This window comes from Phoxinus phoxinus (assembly GCF_949152265.1).
Source record: "Phoxinus phoxinus genome assembly, chromosome: 4".
Taxonomy (NCBI): domain Eukaryota; kingdom Metazoa; phylum Chordata; class Actinopteri; order Cypriniformes; family Leuciscidae; genus Phoxinus; species Phoxinus phoxinus.
Window position 1 is genome coordinate 24,709,476 of NC_136879.1, and position 26,668 is coordinate 24,736,143.

At 39.1% G+C, this 26,668-nt stretch overlaps 4 protein-coding genes and 1 long non-coding RNA gene across 11 annotated transcripts in view; 2 read left to right on the forward strand and 3 right to left on the reverse strand.

Annotated features, from left to right (window-relative positions):
• vezf1b (vascular endothelial zinc finger 1b) overlaps positions 1–26,668 on the forward strand; it is a 534,049-nt gene that overhangs the window by 492,759 nt on the left and 14,622 nt on the right. The window lies entirely within an intron of this gene.
• nf1a (neurofibromin 1a) overlaps positions 1–26,668 on the forward strand; it is a 77,434-nt gene that overhangs the window by 45,234 nt on the left and 5,532 nt on the right. For all 6 annotated transcript variants that reach the window (XM_079611301.1, XM_079611303.1, XM_079611304.1 and 3 more), the window contains 20 exons: positions 11,857–12,289; positions 12,752–13,092; positions 13,444–13,646; positions 14,856–15,049; positions 15,278–15,418; positions 16,798–17,077; positions 17,828–18,042; positions 18,404–18,465; positions 18,592–18,733; positions 19,583–19,684; positions 19,878–20,018; positions 20,307–20,433; positions 21,089–21,220; positions 21,315–21,450; positions 21,568–21,731; positions 21,830–21,952; positions 22,076–22,194; positions 22,405–22,505; positions 23,359–23,501; positions 23,815–23,861. In XM_079611301.1, the coding sequence (XP_079467427.1) occupies positions 11,857–12,289; positions 12,752–13,092; positions 13,444–13,646; positions 14,856–15,049; positions 15,278–15,418; positions 16,798–17,077; positions 17,828–18,042; positions 18,404–18,465; positions 18,592–18,733; positions 19,583–19,684; positions 19,878–20,018; positions 20,307–20,433; positions 21,089–21,220; positions 21,315–21,450; positions 21,568–21,731; positions 21,830–21,952; positions 22,076–22,194; positions 22,405–22,505; positions 23,359–23,501; positions 23,815–23,861 (3,346 nt within the window). The remainder of the gene's footprint in view (positions 1–11,856; positions 12,290–12,751; positions 13,093–13,443; positions 13,647–14,855; positions 15,050–15,277; positions 15,419–16,797; positions 17,078–17,827; positions 18,043–18,403; positions 18,466–18,591; positions 18,734–19,582; positions 19,685–19,877; positions 20,019–20,306; positions 20,434–21,088; positions 21,221–21,314; positions 21,451–21,567; positions 21,732–21,829; positions 21,953–22,075; positions 22,195–22,404; positions 22,506–23,358; positions 23,502–23,814; positions 23,862–26,668) is intronic.
• On the reverse strand, positions 741–3,684 carry omg (oligodendrocyte myelin glycoprotein). Its single transcript, XM_079609687.1, has 2 exons — positions 3,320–3,684; positions 741–2,136 (listed from the first exon to the last, which is right to left on the reverse strand). Exons 1-2 carry the CDS (start codon positions 3,331–3,333, stop codon positions 963–965), a joined length of 1,188 nt encoding a protein of 395 aa, XP_079465813.1. The 5' UTR covers positions 3,334–3,684; the 3' UTR covers positions 741–962.
• Positions 5,393–8,218, reverse strand: evi2b (ecotropic viral integration site 2B). The gene is made up of 2 exons (XM_079611309.1): positions 8,143–8,218; positions 5,393–7,769 (listed from the first exon to the last, which is right to left on the reverse strand). The coding sequence occupies exons 1-2, from the start codon at positions 8,148–8,150 to the stop codon at positions 6,194–6,196; spliced, it is 1,584 nt and encodes a 527-aa protein (XP_079467435.1). The 5' UTR covers positions 8,151–8,218; the 3' UTR covers positions 5,393–6,193.
• LOC306997810 lies at positions 8,911–16,045 on the reverse strand. Its single transcript, XR_013797453.1, has 3 exons — positions 15,915–16,045; positions 11,356–11,523; positions 8,911–10,253 (listed from the first exon to the last, which is right to left on the reverse strand). It is a non-coding gene; the product is annotated as an uncharacterized lncRNA (long non-coding RNA).

Sequence of the window (26,668 nt, forward strand, 5' to 3'; positions counted from 1 at the left end):
TTTTCCACATCAAGAAACTGTTACTTGTAGTGTACTTCTATTGGCGCTTTTCCACTGCATGGTACGGTACGGTTCGGTACGGCACAGCACGCTTTGGCGCTTTTCCACTGCATGGTACGGTACGGCTCGGTTCGGTACGGCTCTCTTATGGCGCATTTCCACTGCATGGTACGGTACGGTACGGCTCGCTTCAGCTCGCTTTAAATGGTACCACCTCTGTTGAGGTTCCAAGCGTACCGTACCGATACTAAACGTGACGTGAAAACACTGCAGATCACTGATTGGTCAGACAGAATCGTCACTTCAGCGTCATTGTATATTTGCTACACGAGACACTAAACCCGCTATATTTAAATAGCCAGACAACAGCAAACGCGGTAGCACCTGTTTTTAGAGTTTTTACTTGACAAAAAAAGTTCAAAAAAATCAAACAAGAAATGGCTGAATCGTGGTCAGTGGACGAGGTGCAGACGTTCCTCTCGTTGGTTGCCGAGGAGCGGAAGTAGCACAGCTCTTAGCCGCACACGGCTACCACCAGACATACAACTTAACGATCAGTCCCACCCACTTTGAAGCGGTACTAACTGCAGTGGAAAAGCAACCGAGCTAAAGCAAACCAAACCGTGCCGTACCGAGTTGAGTCGTACCACGCAGTGGAAAAGCAAAGCGAACCGAACCGCTCCACGCCGTGTTGAACCGTACCGAACCGAACCGAGCCGTACCATGCAGTGGAAAAGCGCCATATGTGTCTATGTGTAACCATACAGTACTCAGTCACATTATCTAGAAGGTTGTAAGTTTATTGGAAGCAGGCAGAGATTGCATATGTTGAAGAATGCTTAAAAGTAGCCAGAACAATGTGAAAATGTAAACCCAAGTGAGTCTCTCGTTTTGCATTTTGTGGATTTTTTTACCCCCAGACTCAAGTCAGCAGGTCTAGTTCAAGAGATTGTTATGCTGAATCACAAAGCACTTGGGATGACAACTGTACATAAAAGGCTCAAAATGGTGGTTTCAAAGCTGCATATGTGGATTTGATGCCTTGTGCTGCAAGATCTGCCTGGAAGGACCTTCTTGGTGCTACGTGTTCGGATTGTTGTGCTTGACTGTGTGGACAGGCTATGTGGAGTTGAAGTGAGAAATCCCCCACCCATGATCAGCACCTGCACACCTGCCCCAGAAGTATTGACAGGACTTGGATTGTGAGCTATGTTCAACTGGGCTGACTTGGACAGGGAAACAGAAGTAACTGCCTGCATTGGATCTTGGTGGATAGGATAACGAGCACCCAGTGGCGGCTCTGTGAATACGGCTGAGTGCCAGGTTCTCCTAGTGGCCAGATGTACCTCTCCACATCTGGGCCTGGTGTAGCAGGGGCAGCCCAAGACTTTCGCAGGGGTTTGTTGCATCCAAGTCAGCAAATGATTTATATTTTCCTCGTCCTCACAAGCCCAAGGATTGTCTCCAAGTGTGAGGAGCTGCAGTCCATCCAGTCTATTGAAGACACCTTCACTTAATGAGGTAAAACGATTAGCATGCAGGTAGAATCTCGACATTCTGGGAAGGCGATCCAGTGAGCCAGGTAGGATCTGCAGCAAGTAGTTGTGAGAGAGGTCCACAATCTCCAAATTGTAGGGCATGTTTGTCGGAACAGTCCAGAATTTGTTGTGACTAAAATTGAGAGCTTGGAGATTGGACAACGTATTGTTGATTAAGACCACCCGTTCCAGCAAGTTGTGTGATAAGTCTAGATTCTGAAGGTTCCAGTGGTAGGCCGTATCATTCTTTACCAATTGACGGATGTAGTTTCCAGATGCACGTAAATCCCAAAGAGCTCTTGGCAGACTTAAAGGAAGGTGGTGGAGATGGTTATAGGAGATGTCCAAAGTTCTTAAGTGGTCAAAATGGTTGAGGAGCCCATCGAGATCTTGGAGCCGGTTATGAGACAAGTTGAGGAAATGAATGTTGTGCTGCAGGCTGTCAGGAAGTATACTCAACTCTCGGGCAGAGCAGTCCACCACTCTATGGCCTCTGCTACAGCTGCACATTGGTGGGCAAATGGCCAGCCCACGCACCCCGAACAGGAGGACGAGCAATAGGTTTGCCAGCATGGAGGCAAGTGTGATGTGGGCTGTCCTGTCAAAAAACAAATAAAAGTTTGTCACAAACGTTGTTCTTTAGGGTTTTTTCTTTAAGTTAAATGTATAAGTATACAAGGTAATTAAATACACCAAAGCTTTATTATAGATATGAGTGGAAGGGTGGAGTCCTGGTCCTAGTGGGGTATCCCAGTAAAAGTTGGAACTACACATATGACTATCATGTACCATATTGCAGCTTATTCTTTACAGACCAAATCAAATATAAATTCTAAGGTGAGAACCTTAGTTCCACGGATCCACACACATTTTCTTCTTTTGTCCCTCTCTCTTCAAAATCTGTTTTACAATTTTATAGCTTGGTCCTTTACAGATTTGTGTGGAGCAACCATTTCAACTCTTTGGGAGGGCATGTCCACACTTGCCTCCCACTATTGCAAGACATACCCATTACACCTTATTTTTGGAAAATAAGGAGCACTTTTTAAAGAATCAATGCTTAATGTGTCACTTTACTTGTAAAATCACTCCAACAATCCTGATTCACCCGTATAACACATTAGCAAAGTACAAACGTCATGCCACAAAGACAATTTCATTTATTGAGCATTCTCTATCCATTGCACTGTTGACAACAGGTTTCACTGTTACAACTCATACAGAGCCGCTCAGTTCTGTCTCTCTGTGCTAATAGGTTGAGCCTCTGCCAGGAGCTACCCTGCCATGCTGCAGTAGTGAGATGTTAGCATTTAGCCTTGGTAGCAGTGCCTGCATCTTGAATCCCCCTCACCCCCTCATTTGTGGGGCATTTAGGGACATCGTTGCACAGTACCTCTGCGCGTGTGCACATAGTCATGCCATGCTCGGTTCTAGAAAGTTGCACGTTCTGGGTTGCCACATCAGCATGCAGAAAATTGTGGTGATATTAAAGCCCAAATAATTTTCATTACCTCAGTAAATCCATTAGAGCAAGTGGATTGTGTTAAACTGTCTAAAGACTTAATGTTACCCTTAATAAAAAGAGATTGTGTACATGCTAGAAATTGTTATGGGGAAGAAGTATCTAGTACTCTGTCCCTGTTTTTTGAATAACAATGCTCTACTGCAGTCTCGCTCTGACCTAGCTTCACTGTGCACTTTGCGATTGATCATGTACGTTAAACTGAATTGCATGAGTTAAACGCTCCTTATGCTTGCCTTTCATGTCATATATCGCTTACCTGATTCTTTCCATTACTTTGTGTACATGTCGTTGTCCGTTCTGACCTCTCTTGCTGTTCTCCCTTTTCTAGAGCAGTAGAAGGCGATTTGGATTCCTTGGTGTTTTTTTCCCCCAATCTTATATGACAGCAGGGTCCACGTTTTGTCTTTACTGTCTCGCACTCATGTCCGTTTTTGTGCTCGCTCCCCCTGTTCTACCCACCCCCTTTCTTTTTTCTCTCGTTGGCAACCGTGAGTTACTTTGGTTTAGAGCCTCTCTTAGCCGTTTCCTTGCCTTTCCGCTCTTCCAGGCATGGTCATGCAGTGTATTTGCACCCTTGGATAGCCTCCGCTGCTGCTGTCTGCCTGCTTACAGAACTTGTTTCAGGGCTTGCTGTCAGAGGAGGTAGAGAGAGAAAGGAGGGACCAAGGGAGGGAGATTGAAGAATCATCGGATGATGGGGAGGGGGAGGGGCGAAATGCAGCACAGGGTCTACCCATACTTCTGCTGATGAGGTGGTGGTGGTGGGGTGGGGGGTGCTGACTTTAGTGTTTTATATTCAGGATCTGCACACGCCACCAAGTCATCTTCCTGATTTCTCTCTCTCTCTCTCTCTCTCTCTCTCTCTCTCTCTCTCTCTCTCTCTCTCTCTCTCTCTCTCTCTCTCTCTCTCTCTCTCTCTCTCTCTCTCTCTCTCTCTCTCTCTCTCTCTCTCTCTCTCTCTCTCTCTCTCTCTCTCTCTCTCTCTCTCTCTCTCTCTCTCTCTCTCTCTCTCTCACACAAACTCGCATACTCTCATGACACGGTCTTTGTATGTACCATGTTTAGATATCCTATTACTCACACAGCTGCTTTGATAAATGAACTCTATTGCGATATTACTGTACAGTGCTGGATTATTCTGTGTGACGCAGCTAAATGCAGAAGACAGGCTGATGTGGTTTAATGTTATGATGCTCTCTATATTGAGTTTAAGAAATCCTAAGGGATTTCTGTATAGGTTTGTGAGTTTACTCGCATGTATTAATGTTTTGATTCTTTTAACTTGCAAATGGATGGATGGATGATTATCTGTGCTTCCATCCGTTCCATCCCCCTAGTGTTCTGAATGTGAATGTGCAACTTTTGAGAGCACCAATGAGGTATGAATGTACTCATGGAGCAAAACGGCATAGCAAATGTGTGAACACCTGCATAGCAGCAGAGTGAGGTTTTGAGCTATTGAAAAAAAAAAAACATTAAGAATTTTTTTATCTTAACCCTCACAAAAAGGACTATGGCGTTACAATGGTATGCTGTCCTAATTGGATATAAAATTAATAATAATAATCTTATTATTTTTATGTTGTTGTTTTCATGCCTCAAGCAAGTAGTTTAAGCTATTGGCTCGTGTAACCACTGAAGTCTGGTGGAGTCCCACCGGATGAAGAGAGTTTGAAAATAAATCAAAAGGCAGAAAATAGTCTTGTGGTCTGTTTCCCAATTTAAAATCCGCTGTGACATTTCCTCTCTCACTTCTGCTGCAGGTGGTGCACAGGCCCTGCATTCAGCGCTCTGCAAAAGACACACAGTATGCTACTTGTACTAACTTCCTACCTTGCGCAATAGTAGTACTTCAGTAGTGCTTATCCCCAGGTAGAGTTTGATAGTGTTGGAAACCGAGAGCCGCTTGTGTCATTATTTTCATGGTGTTGTTCAGTAAAATATTCTTGAATTGCTTCATTTGTCACTTGTTGCAGACAGAGCACCATTTTAATATAGTCTGACAGTGTTTAGACAGCATCTTTCTAGTGGAGTTTGTGAATCTTTCATTCTATAAATGTCCAGTGAGTGTCCATTGTATCCCTGGTCCTAATCTTGCAGGCAAACAAAATATTTGTACTCTTATAATTAAAGAAATTGATTGTAACAGGCACTTGTATTCTCTGATGCTAATTATTCATGATTAATTAGCGTTAGAGATTAGATGAACTGTGCAATAATGTTACAAAGTTCTCTCTCGTTTGAATAAAGTTGGTTATTTAAATATTTTAAATACTGACATTTACTTTTCTTGTTTTACAGCTGAAGGAAAGACAGACACATGACCGTGTTGTTGCAACACTTTTTATTTTGAGTGAGTGAGTGGTCTGAGTGAGCTTCTGTTGTAATGTTCTTCTGACAGTTTATCACGGTTAAAAGCTCAGACGTACCCAGTGGCTGTAGCAATGCAGTAGTTCGTTTGAAAACTGACTCCAGATTGTGGCTACATTCCCTCTTTAGATTACACGTGTTTAACAGTGCATGTAGGCACAAAGATTGTACATGCTGTGGTTTTTGTACAAGCAAGCCATGCATTCCCATGAACACAAACCGTTTTATCTGAGGACTTGTACAGCCTTGACCAAGCCTTGAAACATGCCGATTTTTACTTTTCATGACACTTTTTGTTATTGGTTTGAAGATTGTTGCTTTTCAAAGTGCTAAAATGACAAAGACCTAATGAAATCAGAATTGGACTTGGTGGCATTTAGTTATTATCTTCAAAGCAGCTATATGCTTTGACTTTGGTTTACTTTGACTAACCTTTAGCAGATATACACTTTTATAATGTACAGGCTCTGTTTAGAAGTAGGAAATCATGTTTAGCGATTGTGTGATACTGATAACTAAAGCATAATATATAGTAAAATAACACAATTTCTTTATGTCTTGAACTTTGTTTCGATACATCAATGCAGGAAAGAAAACAGCACCTGTTGAGCAATGTCTCTTTAAGAGTCTTGAACAAGCACAGTAGGTTGTAAATCGCTTGAAAGATTTTGACTTTTAGAAATCAGATATGAGTATGTTGGTTATCTCATTTGTGTAGTTTTTAGCGGCAGAAGCAGAGAAGATTGTATGTTACATGAGATTAGGGCAGTGGTGGAGCAGGTGGAGTAATCCCCCCTTCTGATGTTTGCAAAGGAGCTGCTTCTTCTGAAAGAGAATCAAGATCTATAGACACTAAAGGTGGAGGTTTAATTATAGTGTCCGTGCCAGAAGATAGAGATGGAGTGAGGTCACCAGTCTGCTTTGATATTTTGCTCTCCATCACAGGTTCTTTTGCACTTCTTGACGCAAACGTTTTGGTGTCCAAAGAATCCACGGATGCTTGACCTTCCTGGATTTCATTTTCCTCCTCAGTTGAGTCCTGTGCAACTGTTGGGTTCCGGTTGGGGGCTTCGACCTCATCTGGATTTTGTCTGCCAAATGTGCTTCCTTGCAGGATGTCCCCCATGAGAACTTCCTCACTCGTGTTCCTTCCGAGTGTCAGGTGTTTGGAGAGCTGTTGGGGGAGGTATCTGGAAATGGACACCTGGTTAAAGCTTTGTCTGTTGATGGTCTCGGACTCATCCATATTTGGCAGGTTTGGTTGAATGTCGCCATCCAGAAACGGAGAGGGTCCGGCCCATTCAGGATTTTCAAGCCGCTTTCTCTGCATTTTGCGCTTCTTTAACAAGATAAAGATGATTGCTATGAACATCAAGAAAAAAGTGGTGCCGATCACAGCTGCCACAGCAGGACCTGGGTTCGCTTGCTTGAAATCCTTTGATGGAGGGTGAATTCGCTTTGTGGTGGTTTTTTCAGTGATTGCCAATTTCTTCGTTGGCTTAATCATGGATAAAGTCTTAAGCTCAGGACCTTGCGTGCCTGTCCACCTGTTTGTAACGATTTTTCTCTCTGTGGTTTCCACACCAGTGGTGCTTACAGTCTTGTTGAAATCTTTTGCCGTTATTGCGTAAGTGTGGGCATGAGTCATTGGGCTTGGTTGGTCTGTAGTCTCCATTGCGGGCTGGATTGTATGAAGGTCTCCATTTGTATTGTTGTTGCTGCCCTTCATGACTGTTTTATTTGCTTGCACACCATAGTGTCCAGTGAAATCAGAAGTAGAAGGTGTTTCCTGAGTGGCTTCCAGTGTCTCCATAGGTCCTATGCTCGTTTTTTCCTTTGGCGAAACATCTGCCTTTGTGGCATTGGGTGGTTTAGTAAAGACATTTAATTCTTTAGTGTTCTCTGTTTGCAAAAGAGATGTAGAATGCGGTCTGCGGGAGCCTTCTGTCGGTTTTTGTATTTCCTTTTGTGGAGTTGTTACCTCTTCCTGTATTTGTATTTGCCTTTCAGGTTGTGCTAGCGTAGTAGTCCAGTTGTATTCGCCATCACGTATGTTCATGCTTTTACTCTGATTTAATGTCTCGGCGTCACCGTTGGGTGTTTTCAGCTCTTCTGAGTGACTCGTTAGGTGCTGCGTCTGAGCACTTCTTGAAAGTGAAACCACGTTGTCTGTACCAGAATCAGTAGTGTAGTTTATCTGCCCTGATGCATTGTCTGCTGTGTTTGTTACCTCAATATTCTTATGGCTGGTTGTTAAATGGCCATTTAGGCTCCATGGTAGAGAGAAGAGGAAGACAAGTGTGCAAAGAGTAGTCCTCATGGTGTCCTTAAAAAACCTTGGCAAAGAGAGACATTTTTGCACATAAGACTCAACAGACCATTTTATCTCCTGAATTCTTATAAGCCACAAGCAATATGCTCAGATTAAAACTTTAAAACTAAAACAGACAACACCTAATGTTGTGTATGCAAACGTCAAAAACAAATTGTAAATGAATACTTAAACCACAAACTGAAAATGAAAAACAGTAGATTTTTTTTTTAGCTTAAAGTAGAGACTGGAAACATAGTTTTCTACTTATTGGTTTGTGGTATCATGTAGATACTTTAAATGTAAAATGATTCAATAAAAATACAAACTTTGTTGTGCGATGTCAAGTAATATAATCATTGGTTTATGCTAGACAAAACAGCAGAATATGATCTTACCGAGGCATCCTCCTGCAGCATTACTTAAAGAGTGAAGTATATTCTGATGAATACGGAACCGTCACTTCACTTGACAGGAAATGAAGCTGTGAAATGGCTGCATTTGTTTTTGCTAATAGCAGAGGTTTTTTTGCCTGAGGAAAGAATCTGTGGTGACAGTATGAAAAAGCGAAGCACATTTTTCTACTTAAACTCTCATAATATGCTTTTTTTAGGTATTTTTTTGGAGCATTTTCTAAAAGGCTATTAATTATATTCACAAATATCTATAAAAGGAAGAACTTATTGTAGAGCAGAAATAGTCTAAAAGGAAATTATCTCATGCCTTTTTTTTTTTTTTGTCTTGGAAAGTTCCTCTCACTGAACACCCACATTTCAACCACCAATAAGACTTACCAACATATTGGCAACTACCTTAGCAGTATCACAGGGTGGCAGTGGCTCAGTGGTTCATGTAGGTTGTCTACAAACTGGAAGGTTGGTGGTTCAATCCCCGGTTCCACTTGACCAAGTGTCGAGGTGTCCATGAGCAAGACACCTAACCCCAGCTGCTCCCGACGAGCTGGATGGCCCCTTGCATGGCTGACACCGCCGTCGGGTGTGTGAATGGGTGAATGTGAGGCAAAATGTAAAGTGCTTTGGTGGCCATTGGGTCTGTGAAAGCGCTATATAAATGCAGACCATTTATCATTGTTACAGTGAGTTTTGCTCAGCAAGCAACACAAATGTCAAAATCATAGTAAATAAGACACTGAACAAGAAAATGTTCTCATTAGCATTGTATTTTATTGAATTTTTTTTATTGAGATGCCAGAGTTCTGAGATAAACTTAAGGAATGCTCATTATTATAGGATCTGGAAGATTTAATGGTATTGCTTTGCTTATTTTAAAGCTGAAGTGTGTGATTTCTAAAGTCCCTGCTTTACAGATAGAGTCATCTGTAAGTCATTTATTCATAGGTTGAATGATACAAACTGTTTGAATGACCAATGGCAGATAAATGTTTCAAAAAGTCATTATTTTTGCACTTTACTGAACTTTGGTGACTGCAATGGCATTTAAATTAAACCCTACAATTGACTTGTTCTGCTATTTATACACAGTGGTGTATAGAGTTCACCTATTTGGGTTTTATCTACAGTAGATGCTGCTGCGGCTGCTGGTCATATTTTTTAAAAAGGGCCAAAGTGTAACACAAAACTGAGGTTAAATACAATTTCACAATATATATACAATACACCAACAATTCATTTACTTATTTTACTTGTGATCTTCACTAAACACATCTCCAGAGCTGCTTTAACCTTATCTGTAAAAAAAGTCAAAGTTTTCTATTTCATCTAATATTACTAATATAAGAAATGTCCTTTTTAACTGGATAAGCAGGTAATTGTAGTTAGTTAAACAATTCTCAAAAATGCTATGAGACGACTTGTAACTGCACTTTTTTTTTTTACTACAGTAGCTAAACTATTAAAGCCATTTATTTAAAAAAACAAAAGAGAAATAAAATGTAAAAAATGTGCCTGTCATAGCCCAGCGTACAAAAAAAGCTCTTATATGTTACACCATCAGAGGCATGTTTTCTAAACTAATGGGATCTATGCAGGAATCCCTAGAGGTTGAGCTCTGCATGGCTGTCAGGACGCTCTCCGAGTCAGCGGGTGCGTTAGAAGTGTTGATGTACTGGCTTGGCCCTGCTGCGCCATCTTGGACCTCTTCCTCCTCACCGTCGGTCTTTACTTCCTCCAGTAGAACACTGGTTTCGCATGGGCCCACAATTCCTCCCTCTCTTCTCTCGGTACCCCAATAGCCTGTTCCACTCACCAGGTCCGCATTGCTTCGGGATGGACGAGGGGTCCGGTGACGACGTTTCAGGCTGGAGACGGTACATGCCAAGACTATGGTGGAGGTTAGAAGGATCAGGATGATGCCACCAGCAGTGGCAGTCGCTATAAATGCTAGCTGGGCGTCAATAAAGCAGCTGATCTCAGAGGCACCAGTTGCAGGCAAACTAGTTGTCACAAGTGAAATGTTGAGGTCTTCTTGCTCATGGATAGTAGAGGACATGGGATGTTCTGTGACCTGCATTGTCATTGTATGTTGAGATCTATGGAACAAACAAGTACCATTATTCAGTAGGACATGTTACGGTAGTAATAACTATAAATTATGCATAATTACATGCAACTAACCCTAAACCAACCCCTATTCCTAACCCTATAGTACATGTAGTTATACATTTAAGTACGGAGTAATAATAATTAAGTACACCGTAACAAGGACACCTTATAATAGTGTAACCAAACGTTGTCATCATTTACTCACCCTCAAGTTGTTCCAAACCTGTGTGAGTTATTATACTGTATGAGAAGATATATTTAAAAAATGTTGGTAATCAAACAGTTGAAGGTAGCCATTGACTTCTATAGTAGGAAAAAAATACTATTGAAGTCAATGGGGTCCATCAACTGTCTGGTCACCAAAATTATTTAAAATATCTTTTGTGTTCAACATAAAAAATAAACTTGAAGGTGAGTAAATGATGACAATTTTTGGGTGAACTACCCTTTAATTTAACTTTTCAGTACACTAAACATGCGCAATCCAATAAGTTTCCAGCAACAAAAAATGTGTCTGTCCAAACTGAACATAAAACCTTGGCTAATATAAATGTATTTTTTTGAAAGAAATTAATACATTTATTCAGCAAGAATGTGTTCAAATGAGCGTTAGTGACAGCAAATACATTTTATAATGTTAATACTTTATAATATAATATGTCAAATAAATGCTGGAAAAAATACAAACATTTAATTAAAAAATATTTAGGGCAAAATAACATAAAAAGAAAAGAAGAAGAAAAAAAAAATATACAATAGAAAATAACTATTTGAAATAGATTTTTAATGTATTTTTGTTCAAATAATGCAGCCTTAGTGGGTATAAGAGACTTCTTTCAAAAACATTCAAAATCTAATTTGATCCCACACTTTTGAATGTTAGTGTACATAATTTAACACTGTCATTTTAATCAGTGTATATGGATTTTAAGTGCTCCTTTTGTCACAATTAATTTATTTAGGACTGTTTAGCCACTTTAACTGTATAATAAAAAGATTAACAAAGACTTAGTAGTTCGTTTTCCTCTGTTCTGTTTTCCAAACTCTCAATTACACATTAGCTTTAGAGATAATTGGTGAAGTACTTACTAAAGTGGATATAGAACCTTTTGTGTGGACTTATCCGGAGCGCTGGAAGATAAAGAACAACTACCTGATGTAATGAGGCTTGATATATCGCAATGCAGAACACAATCACTTCCTGTCCCCACGCTTGATGATGTTATTTAGGCGTTTTTCAGCTGAGATGCTCTGGACCTGTGGTTGTATAAGTAGAAAACAGTGTTATATTTGGATTGCAGGTTTCCATTCTGTGTAAGCTGTCAGACATTTGCCATTTAAGGGAATTGGAACAGACTGCTCGCCTCGTTTAAAGTGTTTTTAATGTTTGAAGTAAAGGTGTATTGTTTTTATATATATATACTTGAAAATTCAATTATTATAAATATCCTTTATTATAGTTTTTTTGTGTGCTTTTGGACATTCTTTCCAAAGTATGCTTCTCAAAGATGTGCAGTCCATTGGCTCTAGATCCAAAAACACATTAAAATTCAAATCTGAATTCTGAACTATAATTGTTATTTCTCTTAGGTTCAAAACTGGACAAATCAATGGTGATCTTCTGATCTACCATGTCCTGCTGACCCTCAAGCCATACTACGCCAAGCACTACGAGATCGTAGTAGACCTCACCCATGTGGGCCCCAGTAACCGCTTCAAGACGGACTTCTTATCCAAGTGGTTTGTGGTCTTTCCCAACTTTGCCTATGAGAATGTGGCTGCAGTGTACATCTATAATTGCAACACCTGGGTGCGAGAGTACACCAAATACCACGAGCGATTACTGACTGGTCTCAAGGGGAGCAAGAAGCTGCTGTTTATCGATTCGCCTGCACGTCTAGCCGAACACATCGAACCCGAGCAGCAGAAGCTGCCCGCTGCTACCCTGGCTTTGGAAGAGGACCTCAAAGTGTTCCATAATGCACTGAAACTGGCGCATAAGGACACAAAGGTGTCGATCAAGGTAAAAATTAGTAAAACTCAACCCAGCTGTTATTTTGAGTTCGTTTAGGTACCAATACTTGCTACATTCAGTTTCTATCTTCCTTAACTCTACTGCTGGGCATTTTTTGTAGGGATGCACCAGTATTAAAGCTGAAAATTATTTTAATCTGATGGCCAACAACTGATAAATGACCGGTATTAAAAAACAGTTTTTCTTTTTTTATAAATTAAAACAAAATAAACTAAAAATATAAAATCAATAATTATATAAAAATGTAGGCATCACATTATTGTAATGCACAATATAAAAAATAAATATAAATTTTGTGATCTGCTAAATATTAAGATTTACCTACTATTAAATGATTATTTAATACATGCACAATTAAATATTCAATATATTGCCTGAAAACAAAGTAAAATCTCGAATATTGGCTGATTACTGATATGATACTGATATATCGTTGCCCATTCTACCTAGGTGGGATCAACAGCTGTACAAGTGACCTCTGCGGAACGCACGCGTGTCCTAGGACAGCCAGTTTTCCTGAACGACATATACTACGCTTCAGAGATTGAGGAGATATGCCTTGTGGATGAAAACCAGTTCACTCTGACAATCGCTAACCAGGGCACTCCCCTTACGTTCATGCACCAGGAGTGCGAAGCCATTGTTCAGTCCATAATTCACATCCGGACACGCTGGGAGCTTTCCCAACCGGACTCAATTCCCCAACACACCAAGATCAGGCCTAAAGATGTTCCTGGCACCCTCCTCAACATCGCCCTCCTCAACCTGGGAAGCTCGGACCCCAGTCTGAGGTGAGAAACATTAAGCTCGAGTGTTTGGCAATGCTCAGGCTGTTTTCAGCCTAACAACTTGAGTTTTGGGTGAATAGTCCAATGCATCAAGCTGTTGTTGTTGCGACAATGAGCCTTTTATTTGCAGGCTTCTGTCTTTGTTTTGGTGAACTGATTAGAAATGCTAATACTGCTGCTTTGTGTCTTTAGTTCAACTGGGGCCGGTCTTGAACATGCCGCCCCACAGTTAGAATCATAAACCTGTCATGTATAAAATAAATATTACATTTATTTCCTCAAATATGGAAACTAACATGTTGTTAAAGTAAATTGGTAATTCTGAAAGTGACTTGCTGTTAACTCCTTTAACAGGTCAGCTGCATACAATCTACTTTGTGCCTTAACCTGCACCTTCAACCTAAAGATTGAGGGCCAACTCCTAGAAACATCTGGCTTGTGCATCCCAGCCAACAACACCCTTTTTATTGTGTCCATTAGCAAAACACTAGCAGCTAACGAACCCCACCTCACTCTGGAGTTCCTGGAAGAGTGCATCTCTGGCTTCAGCAAGTCAAGTCAGTGTCACATGCAAAAAAAAACACCCATCATTTCACACACACACACACACACACGCACACACACACACACACACACACTAAATGCATTAAATTGTTCGAAAGTGACAGTAAAGTCTCTTCACTTTAAAGATTTCCTTTTCAAATAAATGCCGTTCTTTCAAACTTTCTATTCGTCAATGAATCATGAAAAAAAGTATCATGTTTCCACAAAAATTAAAGGAGAACTCCGGTCAATTTGAACATTTAGCTCATTTTTTTGTAGATTTGGAGTGCTGTCAATACAGAGACCTGTTGACTTCAATGGGGCAAGTTTTAAACCGTTTTTAGCCTCTTAACATCCATGATGTGTCATACAAGTGCCCAGCCACGTTAGATGATTCCTTCAGAGTGAACACGAGTGAATCTGACTGCAGTAGATGTGAAAGATATGAATAAAAATGATGTTATTTCAGCCAGCGCAAATACCTGTATTTACTTCCTGTTTTCGGTCGAAGTCCAAAGTAGTCAATTGTCGAGTTCACGCGCATAGGTTTAGTTACCTATGATCACGCACGTGAACTCGACCATCGACTACTTTGGACTTCGACCGAAAACAGGAAGTAAATACAGGTCTGTGCGCTGGCTGATATAACATCATTTTTATTCATATCTTTCACATCTACTGCAGTCAGATTCACTCGTGTTCACTCTGAAGGAATCACTCACATGGCTGGGCACTTGTAATGACACATTAAGGATGTTAAGAGGCTCAAAGCAGGTTTAAAACTTGCCCCATTGAAGTCAACAGGGTGCAAATTTTAAAAAGAGGATAACACGGTGTAGGCAACACAGTTTTTTGTCGTTGTTCTCTGTATTGACAGCACTCCAAATTTACAAAAAATTGAGCTCAATGTTAAAATTCATGTGGATCTTGTGGCACTGAAGACTGTAGTAATGATGCTGAAAATTCACAAGAAATAAATTATATTTTAAAATGTTGAAATAGAAAACAAATGTTACAGTGTAATATACAAAATATTGCTGTTTTTACTGTATTTTTGATCAAATACTTGCTGCCTTGGTGAACATAAGAGACTTCTTTCAAAAACAAATTTTACTGATCCCAAACATTTGAACGATAGTGTGATACAAAATAGTTTTTTGAGGAATTTGCATAGCACCATTTTTGTGTAATTTGTTACAAAAATGTCTTTTGTGGGGCTTTAGGTATTGAGCTGAAGCATCTGTGTCTGGAGTATATGACTCCTTGGCTCCGTAATTTGGTTCGGTTTTGTAAACACAATGATGATGCCAAACGACAGCGCGTCACGGCTATCCTGGACAAGCTTATCACAATGACCATCAATGAGAAGCAGATGTACCCCTCCATACAGGCAAAGATATGGGGCAGCTTGGGTCAGGTAGGCCCTTCAAACCCTCATAAAACATTATTACATAAAACGTAATTGAATTTGATTTTGCAAGCTTATTCCATCCAAACGGTTTCAAATATTTTCATCTGATAACTGCTACAACAGGCATTACAATGATGCATGACTTCAAACCTCAACACCTCAGTATATTTCTACAATAATTCCACAAAACTCTGTTAGTCAGCAGTTACAGATTGCACCATTTGCCATGTATAGATCACAGACCTGCTGGATGTGGTGTTGGATAGCTTCATAAAGACCAGTGCTACTGGGGGTTTGGGATCCATCAAGGCTGAAGTGATGGCTGACACAGCTGTAGCCCTGGCTTCAGGAAATGTCAAATTGGTGTCCAGCAAGGTAAACGCTTACTGCTCAGCTAACATATTCTACTGTAATTCCCTATTAATTTGTTTTCAATATATTGTTTAAAATTATGTTGTTCCTAAGATAACCTAGTAACAGAACACTCTGTTATATACTGACATATTAAAAGCTGTATTGCTGAACTGCAATAAATTATTTAAAACATAAAAAATGCTACGGAACCAAAAACCAAAATGTAAGCCACTTAGTATTTTCCTTTATACTGTAGTAACAGAATATGCAGTCATTTTGTAAGCACAGATTGTTGTTGCATTGCAATTTTTTTGCAATTTTCTTAAATTTTGCATTTATAAACAGTATAGGATTTGGTAATTATATGATTTGTCTTTGTGTATATATATATAATTTCAGTTTATTTCAGTCAAAATGTATACTCCTATTTAATATCATACAATATTCAATCATCAATCAAACCAGTTTTATTTCTTGTTATCATGTCTGTAAAACTTTTACACAGATTTCGACTTACCGCTTAAAGTGTTTCTGGCTCTTGTGTTCCTGAATCATTCCTCTTGTGGTCTTATCCAGGCTGACTAGCTCTTCTACCCAACATCTATTATCCTAAGTGTTTGTGCACAAATGCCCAATTTGTACGTGTACGCACAGACAGACAATAGTTAGCCAGCGGGGCAGTCGCTCCTATTATATGGCCAACTGTTAGTCATCATTACGCTCAATGGACGTCATTGTCAGACACTTGGTCAAAAGGACAGCCACATTTGCGACTTCAATAACTTAAGTGGCTTGATCTTTATGGTTCTTGATTCACGCAGGAACCTTAACCAGATATCTTCTGCTATTTTTAACTAGTTGGACATATTTCGCTGTTTTCCCAAATGCTCAGCTATGCTGAAAAGCCAAATATTGTTTGGTTAGCATGTGCCAGCCACTGGTGTCACAGCGAGCAGCACAAGGACAGGCTTTGTCCAGTTGTTGCGTCTGCTTTTCTGAGACTCGCATAGCAGCGGGGCTCTGAGGTTACGTGAGGGACCAAGTATAATCTTATTGAGAGAGCAAATGATGTTTAGGTGCATGTCACAGAGTGAAAATAAAAGGCACATTGTCTGTATTCTATTTGTTATTGGATTACTTTCTGATTTGAAGTTTGTTTGAAAAGATAGATTATGCCTTTTGCTAAGAATCACCATTTTGATTGTTTTGAAAACGTAATGCTCTTAAACAGCTTCAATGTTATTTGTTTGATTTAGTGTTCAATTAGACTTATTAGTTTTCATTGTCATCAGTGACTAATTAAAGCCTTGTTTCTTATATTGTTCATTAGCAATAAAATAAAAAGTCAAGCCCAAAATTGCAATGTAACAAAAACATGTAATTATAAATTCATCTCTCAGGTGATTGGCCGAATGTGTAAGATCATCGATAAGACGTGCCTGTCTCCCACCCCCACCCTTGAGCAGCACCTGATGTGGGACGACATCGCCATACTGGCCCGTTACATGCTCATGCTCTCCTTCAACAACTCTCTGGACGTGGCCGCTCATCTGCCCTACCTGTTCCACGTCGTCACCCTGCTGGTGGCCACCGGCCCGCTGTCCCTCCGAGCGTCCACGCACGGCCTCGTTATTAACATCATCCACTCGCTCTGCACCTGCTCACAGCTTAACTTCAGTGGTGAGCGATAAATCACAGACGGTGGATATTGACTGAAAATCCATATTAAAAATAAAAATGAATTTGGAAATGTTTTAAACATGTTAGGAATGATCACAGTTGATTGTTTTAAACTCATGCTTGAGGACTTTTTAATGAATTACCCATAACCATGTATCATAAACCTAACACATGGGGGGTGTTAAAATGCATTAAATGTTATTAATATTCAATGTTTGTATAAAATTAGCATATCATTTGTATATTTCTTTATATTTAATAAATTACACTTGCCATCACATTAATTAATTACATTTAAAAATATATTAAAATAAAAAGTTCATTTAAATTGTAATAATTAGTGCTGTCAATCGATTAAAAACAACTTAATTGCACTTAACATCTAAAATTTGCAATATATAGTATATTTTAAATATTTGTTTAATGGCATACGTGCTACGAATGAAGGTCTGTACTAATATCTCTATTAAATATATTTTTTCTCATTTTATGGGAATTAAATGAGTAATTAAACCTTAATGAATGAACATTATTGTACATAATATCTGTACATAAAAAGTGTTTGTTTTGTTTAATTTAGTTTTAAAAAATGGTGTTAACTCTGAAAACTTAAAGGGATAGTTCATCATTTACTTGATCTCAAGATGTTCCAAACCTGTATGAGTTTCTTTCTTCTGTTGAGCACAAAAAAAAATATTTATATATAAAACCTGAGTCTGATTTGTTGCTGTTCTGTCTTTGCTTGTGCAGAGGAGACTAAACAGGTTCTGCGTCTGAGTCTGACTGAGTTCTCCCTGCCCAAGTTCTACCTGCTGTTCGGCATCAGTAAGGTCAAATCTGCCGCGGTCATAGCCTTCCGCTCCAGCTACAGAGACCGTTCTTTCTCCCCCGGCTCCTACGAGAGAGAGACCTTTGCTCTGTCGTCCCTGGAAACGGTTACAGAGGCTCTTTTGGAGATCATGGAGGTCAGTTACCAACATTGTGTATTATAGAAATGAGCTGTTTAACCACTTTTTGTTTAGCTGCTGATGTCCAGCACTGTGTTGATCCATGTAAAGGATATATTGTGTGCTTCGTGTAAATGCATCAACACACTTCATCCACAGAAATTGAGAAATAAATCCACTTTATAGAGTCATCAGTAGCAGTATTGGTATATGTAAAACTGACCTTCATTCATAGTATTTAGTGAAAAGATGCCATTTAACAAATATTTACAACGTGTAAAAAATAAATAATGCAATATAAAATATTTTTTTATAAATACCTTTTTGTCTTGAAGTCTGTTATGTACATGCGATTTAAACAATAGTTGTTTTTCCCCAGGCCTGTATGAGGGACATTCCCGGATGCAAATGGCTTGATCAGTGGACTGAATTGGCACAAAAGTACGCTGAAAACATTGCATTTCACAAGTCTTTTTAAAGCAATTGCAACTGATAATCATAGTGCAATCACATTAAAATAACAAAATCTGTTACGTTGACTTATTTACATTTTCTTTTCTTGGATAGGTTTGCATTCCAGTATAACCCATCTCTTCAACCGCGGGCGCTGGTGGTGTTCGGCTGCATCAGTAAACGTGTGACTCACGGGCAGCTCAAACAGATCATTCGTATTCTCAGTAAAGCCAGTCCTCTTCTCAGCATCGATCGGGTAAGCTCTCTTTCTCTCATCTGCTTCTCTCTCTCAAACGCCCTAATTTTAGATAGGATTTTAATTCGCTTGTTTTTGTAAAATAACAATGTTAATATATGTTGATTTTATAAAGTTGTCTTCTCTAACGGTTAAATTTTTTGATAAGGCTTATAGAAGTGCACAGTTGTGCATTTAAAGCTGAATAAGTATCCAATTAAACAAAAAATGCATTTATCCAATCCAACAAAAAATGCATTTATGAAGTCAATAAATTAAGATGTTTATTTACTTTTATAAAGTCTATAAACAATGCGTTCGATATTTTGTGTGGACAAAATTTTCAAATATTTCGAATTTTGTGGGAATTTATACAGTTTTAAACATAGTTTAAAGAAATTTCAAGTCACCTTTATTTATATAGCGCTTTTTACAATACAGATTGTTTCAAAGCAGCTTTACAGTGATAAGAAATTCATGCAATTTTTTTTTTTTTTTTTTACCCAAAAATGAAATTCTGTCATTATTTACCCTCATGTTGTTCCAAACCCATAAGACTTTCGTTCATCTTCGGAGCACAAATGAAGATATTTTTTATGACAGCTACGCAACTACCACTTTGGCACTACAAAAGTTATAAACCTTTCTTGACCTTTTCCCCAATCCTGTTAAATACATCCAAATGGTGGGCATCTGTAGTATTGTGACTATATTTTGCCTGGAAATGATGTATATGTGTATATGTGCAGTGTGATTCAGGTCTGTGCAGAAATGCAGTGTGCTAGTCTAACTGCTGTAGTGTCATTCACTCTGACGATTTGCTGGCGTCACGCTCCAGCGCTCTGTCTTATTAATGCTGTTCCTGCACAGGGGCTGGAGAGCTGCTTAAAGGGGCCGGATAATTACAACAGCCAGGTTCTCATCGAGGCCACCGTCATCGCTCTCACCAAGCTACAGCCTCTCCTCGATCAGGTGCAGTCCCGTTGTGTGCTGGATTCAATTATTAGATCATCAGCAGTTGTTATAATAGACCATCTGAAGTTTTAATTTACTTCTCTCAATGTGTTCATGTGTGAAACCTATTTTTGCAATTCCGTTTGGTGATGCAGAAATGACACACTTCACTCATTAATAGTTGTGTGTGTGCTTGTCTGATGATTTGCAGGATTCCCCCATGCATAAAGCTCTGTTCTGGGTGGCTGTGGCTGTACTTCAGTTGGATGAAGTGAATCTGTACTCCGCCGGTACCGCCCTACTAGAGCAGAACCTGCACACACTGGACAGCCTCCGGGTGTTTAATGATAAGGTGCCTGACTGAAATTCATATTTAGACAGCCACAGACTTAAAACATGTTGATGTTCTTAGTATTATTATTGTTTTTTACATTAAATGTGATGTGTGGTGCTCACTGCAGAGCCAAATGACATTCAGCTTTCCATCTCTGGATAAAATGGGTGGAGCTTGACCTAAGTAGGTTTAGGGTTTGGCTAGACTGTCAAGCTCCACCCATTGGCTCTGTAGCAGCCTCAAAAAATCAAGGTGGGATGGTTTGCAGTGTAAGAACTCTAACTCTAAATTTTCACCTCTTTATAGAGTCCTGAGGAGGTCTTCATGGAGATCCGGAAGCCACTGGAATGGCACTGTAAACAAATGGACCATTTCGTGGGACTCAACTTTGCCTCCAACTTTAACTTTGCATTAGTGGGGCATTTACTCAAAGGTATTGATTAAAAGATCACCTATCCACCTTATTTTGCAAAGCGGAAGCTATTTTCTGTGAATGTGTGAGACTTCAGATTAATTAGCCATTAATAATATTAATAAATAATAATTACATTATTATTATTATAATGTAAATAACTAAAAGAATAGCAATGTGCAGTAAATGATAAAATTATGTGCTCTACAAACTTGTGTATGTACGATAATAAATTTAAATAATATGAGAAATGCATATTGTTTGCAATATCAAGCAGCAAAAACAGGCTGTTTTTCTACAGTTGAAATAACTGGAACGGATGCCACCGGGGGAAAAAAAAGGAAAAAATACGGTTGGGGTTTATCAGGATTGTAGTAATAATACATAATAAATCTGATTCATTTATTATTATTAATATAATTTATGTCATAATCTGACTTAAATTAATCTGGGCCAGTGTTTTCAATGGGTTAATACTTATAATAAAACATCAGGTTCAAGATCCATATTTTTTAAATTTTATGAACTATTCTATGTTGATGAACAATAAATATGTATCAATAGACCAATTAATGTATTCAGAGGTCTAAGCGATTGATCACATCGAGCATTAGATGTTATCAGTAAAATGTCTTCCATCTCTCTGGTTTGTCATCTTTGTCTTTTCTTCTTGTAGGATACAGACATCCTTCTTCCACCACGGTGGCGAGGACGGTCCGTATCCTTCATACGCTCCTGGGCCTGGTGGGAAAACACCGCAGCTGTGACAAGTTTGAAGTGAACACGCAGAGTGTGGCCTATCTGGCAGGTGTGTTAAAGCCAACACAACCTTAACCATTAACAACCTGTATTTTGTATTTATATTCTGATAAAAACATCTAAAGTGGATGTTTGTGTTTCAGCTTTGCTCACAGTATCTGAGGAGGTGAGGAGCCGCTGCAGTCTAAAGCACAGGAAGTCATTGCTGCTTTCAGAAGTTACCATGGAGAACTTTCCAATGGACACATACACGGTGTTCGAAACGGAACCTGAATGCAGGTGAGAACTTTACATAAAATGTCCCCGGTTTCTTTCTACTATACACTTGCCTTCCAACCATACTGTAATTAAATTTTTTTTTAAGTACTTTGTTTTGATGATTCTCACACTCTTTAGTGTCAGGCTACTGCGTGAAAACCAGCCCTGGGCTTCTCCGAAAGTGTCAGAGCGCAGCCTTGCACCTCCGTACTCTGCCATGGGGCAAACCAGCCTTCGCCCACGCAAATCCATGAGCGTGGACATGGGCCAGCCGTCGCAGGCCAACTCGAAGAAACTACTGGGTATGAGCGGTCTGTGGCTTCATTCTTTCAAACTGGCTTTTGAACAGACTGCTGCTTTACTTTAGCTTCATACTTGCGTGTTCTTATGTTCATTCTAGGCACTAGAAAGAGCTTCGATCACCTAATATCGGACTCGAAAGCCCCAAAGAGACCAGATATCGAGTCGGGCATCACCACGCCTCCAAAAATGAGACGGGTGTCTGAAAACGACTATGAGATCGGTGAGTTTTTCTGCATTTGCCAATCAAATGTGTGATGGCCAGTGCTGATCTAAGTGTACTGAATTATAATTAAGCATGAGAAATGAGAGCATTCGAAACGCTAACAGCTCTTCTTCGTTCTAGAAACCCAGCGAATAGCTAACTCCCATTTACGCAAAGTGTCCGTGTCCGAGTCCAACGTCCTTCTGGATGAGAACGTTCTCACAGACCCGAAGATCCAGACGCTGCTCCTCACTGTACTGGTGTGTGCTCCATACCACTTTCCTTTGTACTTGTTCTTGTGCTTTAAATCCTCTTGCAGGTGGAATTAAGTATGAAATTGTATATATAATGTTTTTGTATATTCTTTGTGTAGCACAAGAAAGTAAAAAAAAATATTCCAGCTTTATGATGTGTTTTATACTTTATGTAATGTAGTATAGCTAAATATATATTGTTTTCTTTTATTGCAGGCCACACTGGTGAAATACACTACGGATGAGTTTCATCAGCGGATCCTGTACGAGTATTTGGCTGAGGCCAGTGTGGTCTTCCCCAAGGTCTTTCCCGTAGTGTGAGTGTCTGAGATTCAGGGTGAAAAGTTGACCTTGATGTTGTTCAGAGAATAGAATGCGATTGAAACTTATAGATTAAGACATTTATAGAGAATAGAAATAAGCATGGGTTATGCAACTCCAAGGGGAAAACAAAATTACTATTTTTTTTTTTTTTTAGCTTTCAGGATTTTTTTTATTAGCCAACAGGATGGCATGTTTTAAAAGTAGTATAATTTTCATGTTTAAAAAATGGGTAACACTTTACAGTAGGGTGTCTTTTGTTAATATTTAGTTAATGTATTAATTAACATGAACTAACAATGAGCAATACATTTGTTACGGTATTTTTTAATCTTTGTTAACATTAGTTAATACAAATACAGCAGTTCATGTTTGTTCATTGTTAGTTCACAGTCCATTAACTAATGTTAACAAAATACACCTGGATTTTAATAATGTATTTGTAAATGTTGAAAATAACATTACCGTAACTAGGATTAATAAATGCTGTAGAAGTATTGCTCAATCTTAGTCCATGTTAACTAATGTAGTTAACGAATGAAACCTTACTGTAAAGTGTTACCAAAAAATATTTAGAATGTATGTAATATATTAAATTTAATATATTATATTATATAATTAAATATAAAATGCTATAAATGCTACAAGATTATTTATTTATTGAAAACCTACTAATGTAACATAAATATTTGTTTATATATTCTCTCAATTCATTTGTCATTAATTACTTTGCCATTACGATACTTGTACATTATTGTTCAGTTTGAGGTTGGTAAGATTTTTTTGTCTGTGAAAGATCCTCTTATGCTCTTCAAGGCTGAAGTTTGACCTGTGTTATTTTTATCAAAGCCACAACCTGCTGGACTCCAAGTTAAGCACCGTCCTGTCCATGTGCCAGGACCCCAACCTCCTGAACCCCGTCCACGGCATCATTCAGAATGTGGTCTATCATGAGGAGTCTCCCCCTCAATACCAGCCGTCCTGCTTGCAGAGTAAGGCCTATTGCCAATCTCTCCAGTCATTTATTAATATTCAGATTTCTTAATTATTTAAAAAGAAAGTGTTTAAAGGCTTTCAACTTAATGCTGTTAGCTATTATTGAATTGATTAATTATGCATATAATTACAAAAAAATTTGATTGACTACCCTAGTTTAGAGAGTTTTTTCATATAAAACAACATTCTGTTAAGTGTTACTTATCTTCAGATGTCTGACCAATTTCCCTCCTCTCCCCTACCCTTGTCACTCCATCACTCTTTTGCTCTGTCATCTGTCTCTGCTGTCACCTCTCTCTTGTCTCCCAGGTTTCGGTTTCAACGGCCTTTGGAGGTTTGCCGGGCCCTTCTCTAAGGTATGATTAACTGCTCCCATAAACGCTTTTTATTTTCCAACAGAGTGCAGTGAAGAAATTGTGTGCTGCGGTCTCTCTGCAGCTTCCTAGATTTATTGACCAAAACGGGTTTCCCAAACATTTCCCGCGCCCATCCGGTGTCTCCGGCTTGTTACTCTCCCACAGTTCTGCTGTGCAGTTTAAGAAGGCACAAATGACAGGGATGTATTGCTTATGTCCCTCGCTGTAGGACGTGTTTTCCCACTTTCATGGCTCAGCAATGATTTATTTCCTATAGCCTTGTCGTAATGCAGGTTTTTACTTGCCCTGCCAATATTTTCACTGTATTAATTACTTTAAGATGCTTTTATGTAAATCAGATTTTTTTTGCACACATTTTTTCTGCTGGAAAAATTTTCTTTTTTTTCATCATCATTAAAGGGTCGTGAAACCCTAACTAAATTTTCGGAGATTTTAACAGAGGTTTGTGTTTAACATCATTGAAGACAATGTTAGCATCTGTTAGATTTAAATTTAGTTATTTTTTTTGTTGCTATTTTCGTCTTTCGGGTTTACAATCTACACCGGTTGTGACGTGGCAGTGCACTATAGTACTTGATGATGCGTCAGTGTCACATAATTATTCATGAGACTGAGTTTTCTTATCCTATGAGAAGACACGGTTCTTAAATATTCATGACACCATGTGGTGCTTTCCAATGACAGTAATGGACGAGAGAGGCATTCATGGGTTGCAAAGTGTTTGTTTCCGTGGTGTAAAAGTTAGGGGACGGGTGTGTTCGTTGCATGGCTGTCCTCAAGATGCTGCCAGGGCTAGACTCTGACTGCGGGCGTTTGATTAGCCATTGATCATACAGACACATCGAAACTGTTTGTTTGTAGCAAGCTGCATCTTTCTCGAGATGCTCAGGATGTGTTTTGTCGTTTAAAAACCTTTATAATGATCATGTTAGCTGATCTATAATGCAAGATGGGCACCCCAGTTCAGAGAATCGGATCTGTCGGATTTAAAACACGTCAATACATCCACTTCTCACAAAATACATGAAAATAAGTGACCGGTGAAATTGGAGAAGAATAGAGTAAACTTTATAGTTACTTACACAATGTGTATCTAATATGAATAAAACACGGCGTCAATTTATAATTGAAATGATTGCTATTGCCGCTTCCATAGACATCAGTGTGCATTTTACAAACTATAAATGTATTGTTTTGCAAAAATGTAAATGTCTGAAACCTAAAAGAAAGATTATGTGGTTAAAAACACTGAATAGTTGTTATATATGTCAAGCGCTGAGCACGTCCGTCTCTGGTTCAGCGCCTGTCGAAGTGCGAAAGCACATTTGAATTTAGTATCTGATCATGTGATTCTAATCTTTAATCTCATTCTTTAATCCAATATATGTAGCAGGGCATTCAGTTACTTTTAAAAGGACAAACTGATGGTTAGTGAATTTTTTTTGGGACTTTAAAAATGAAAATCTCACGTTTACCCCTGGTTTTTAGTGAGAGTCGTCATGGGCCACTGACAGATGACAGTTGTTCGCCCCCCTCTTCCTCTCCTTCCCTGTCACACTAATTCCTCTCACTTCTTCTCACAGCCATCCACGCTTATTTAAGTTGCATTTTTCAAAAAGATTGTGAGGTAGATATGAGCTGAAAGAGGTTTCATGACCCTTTAAATGTTTATTTTTTTCAGATGTTGGAACCTTATTGTTGGAATGTATGAACATAAGCACAGGCCCAATAGTACAAGTTACTTCCGTCAACTGGCCTAAAAATATCCCACACTGGCCTAAAAATATCCCACACTGGCCCTGACATCCTTATTGTTGAACCCTGACTGTAACATTTCTTGAATGTTGACAGCCAATAAGGGGCAGAATCATTACTGCTTGTTTTTAGGACAACAAGCAGTAGGACCACAGGAATCTTTAGGACCACATGAATCCTAAAGATCTCGGTTGTTCCAGTCATTGCAGTTTGTCGCTATTGCTCAAATTTATTGTGAACTATACCGTTATGTTTCTGAGTTATCAAACGTATGGTCAGTGACGAAATGGGTGAAAATGTCCCTTAGATTTACATGTGCCATATCTAAGGACCAGGGCTTGACATTAACTTTTTTGATCACCAGCCACTGTGGCTAGTGCTTTTCCAAAGTTTTCCAGTGCGTTTTCACTGGTCACAATTTTGACATCAATACCATGGGGGAAAACTGCCATACAGATATTTTTAATATCTCATAATTTGGCAACAGGTATATTAGGCTGCTGTCACTTTAAGACCTGACACATGGATCCATTATGCTGTTAAACATGCATGTTTGTTCACTTAAAACATAACTGTTTATGTGAATACTGGCCAAGACCGGATTTTGTCATCATTTTGTGTGTATTTGACTAAGCGTAAAACATAAGCAGCGAAAAAGAACTCAATTTACTACTGAGGACCGGCTGAATGTGCGTGGAGTTTGGGTGTGAGCACAAAATTTGTGGGGATGAGAATGTGGAGAAAAATTATGCACAATATACACAATCCCACGCCAAAATTCAAACCCTGTTACAGTAACAATATTCATCCGGAGCAAATTAAACGAGTGAGAGAGCGGTGGCGGGTTTGTTTGTCAACTCGCTGTCAGAGAGATGAGAGCGCGAGAAAGCTCAGCTGGTATCATGTATCTATCCTGTGGGGAAAAAAGTATGGCGAAGCGTATCGAAATGTATCAAAAGAATTTATATTTTTGACAACACTACATTGTACTTAGTTTATTATTTCAGGTGCCTGTTTAAAAGACTACAATT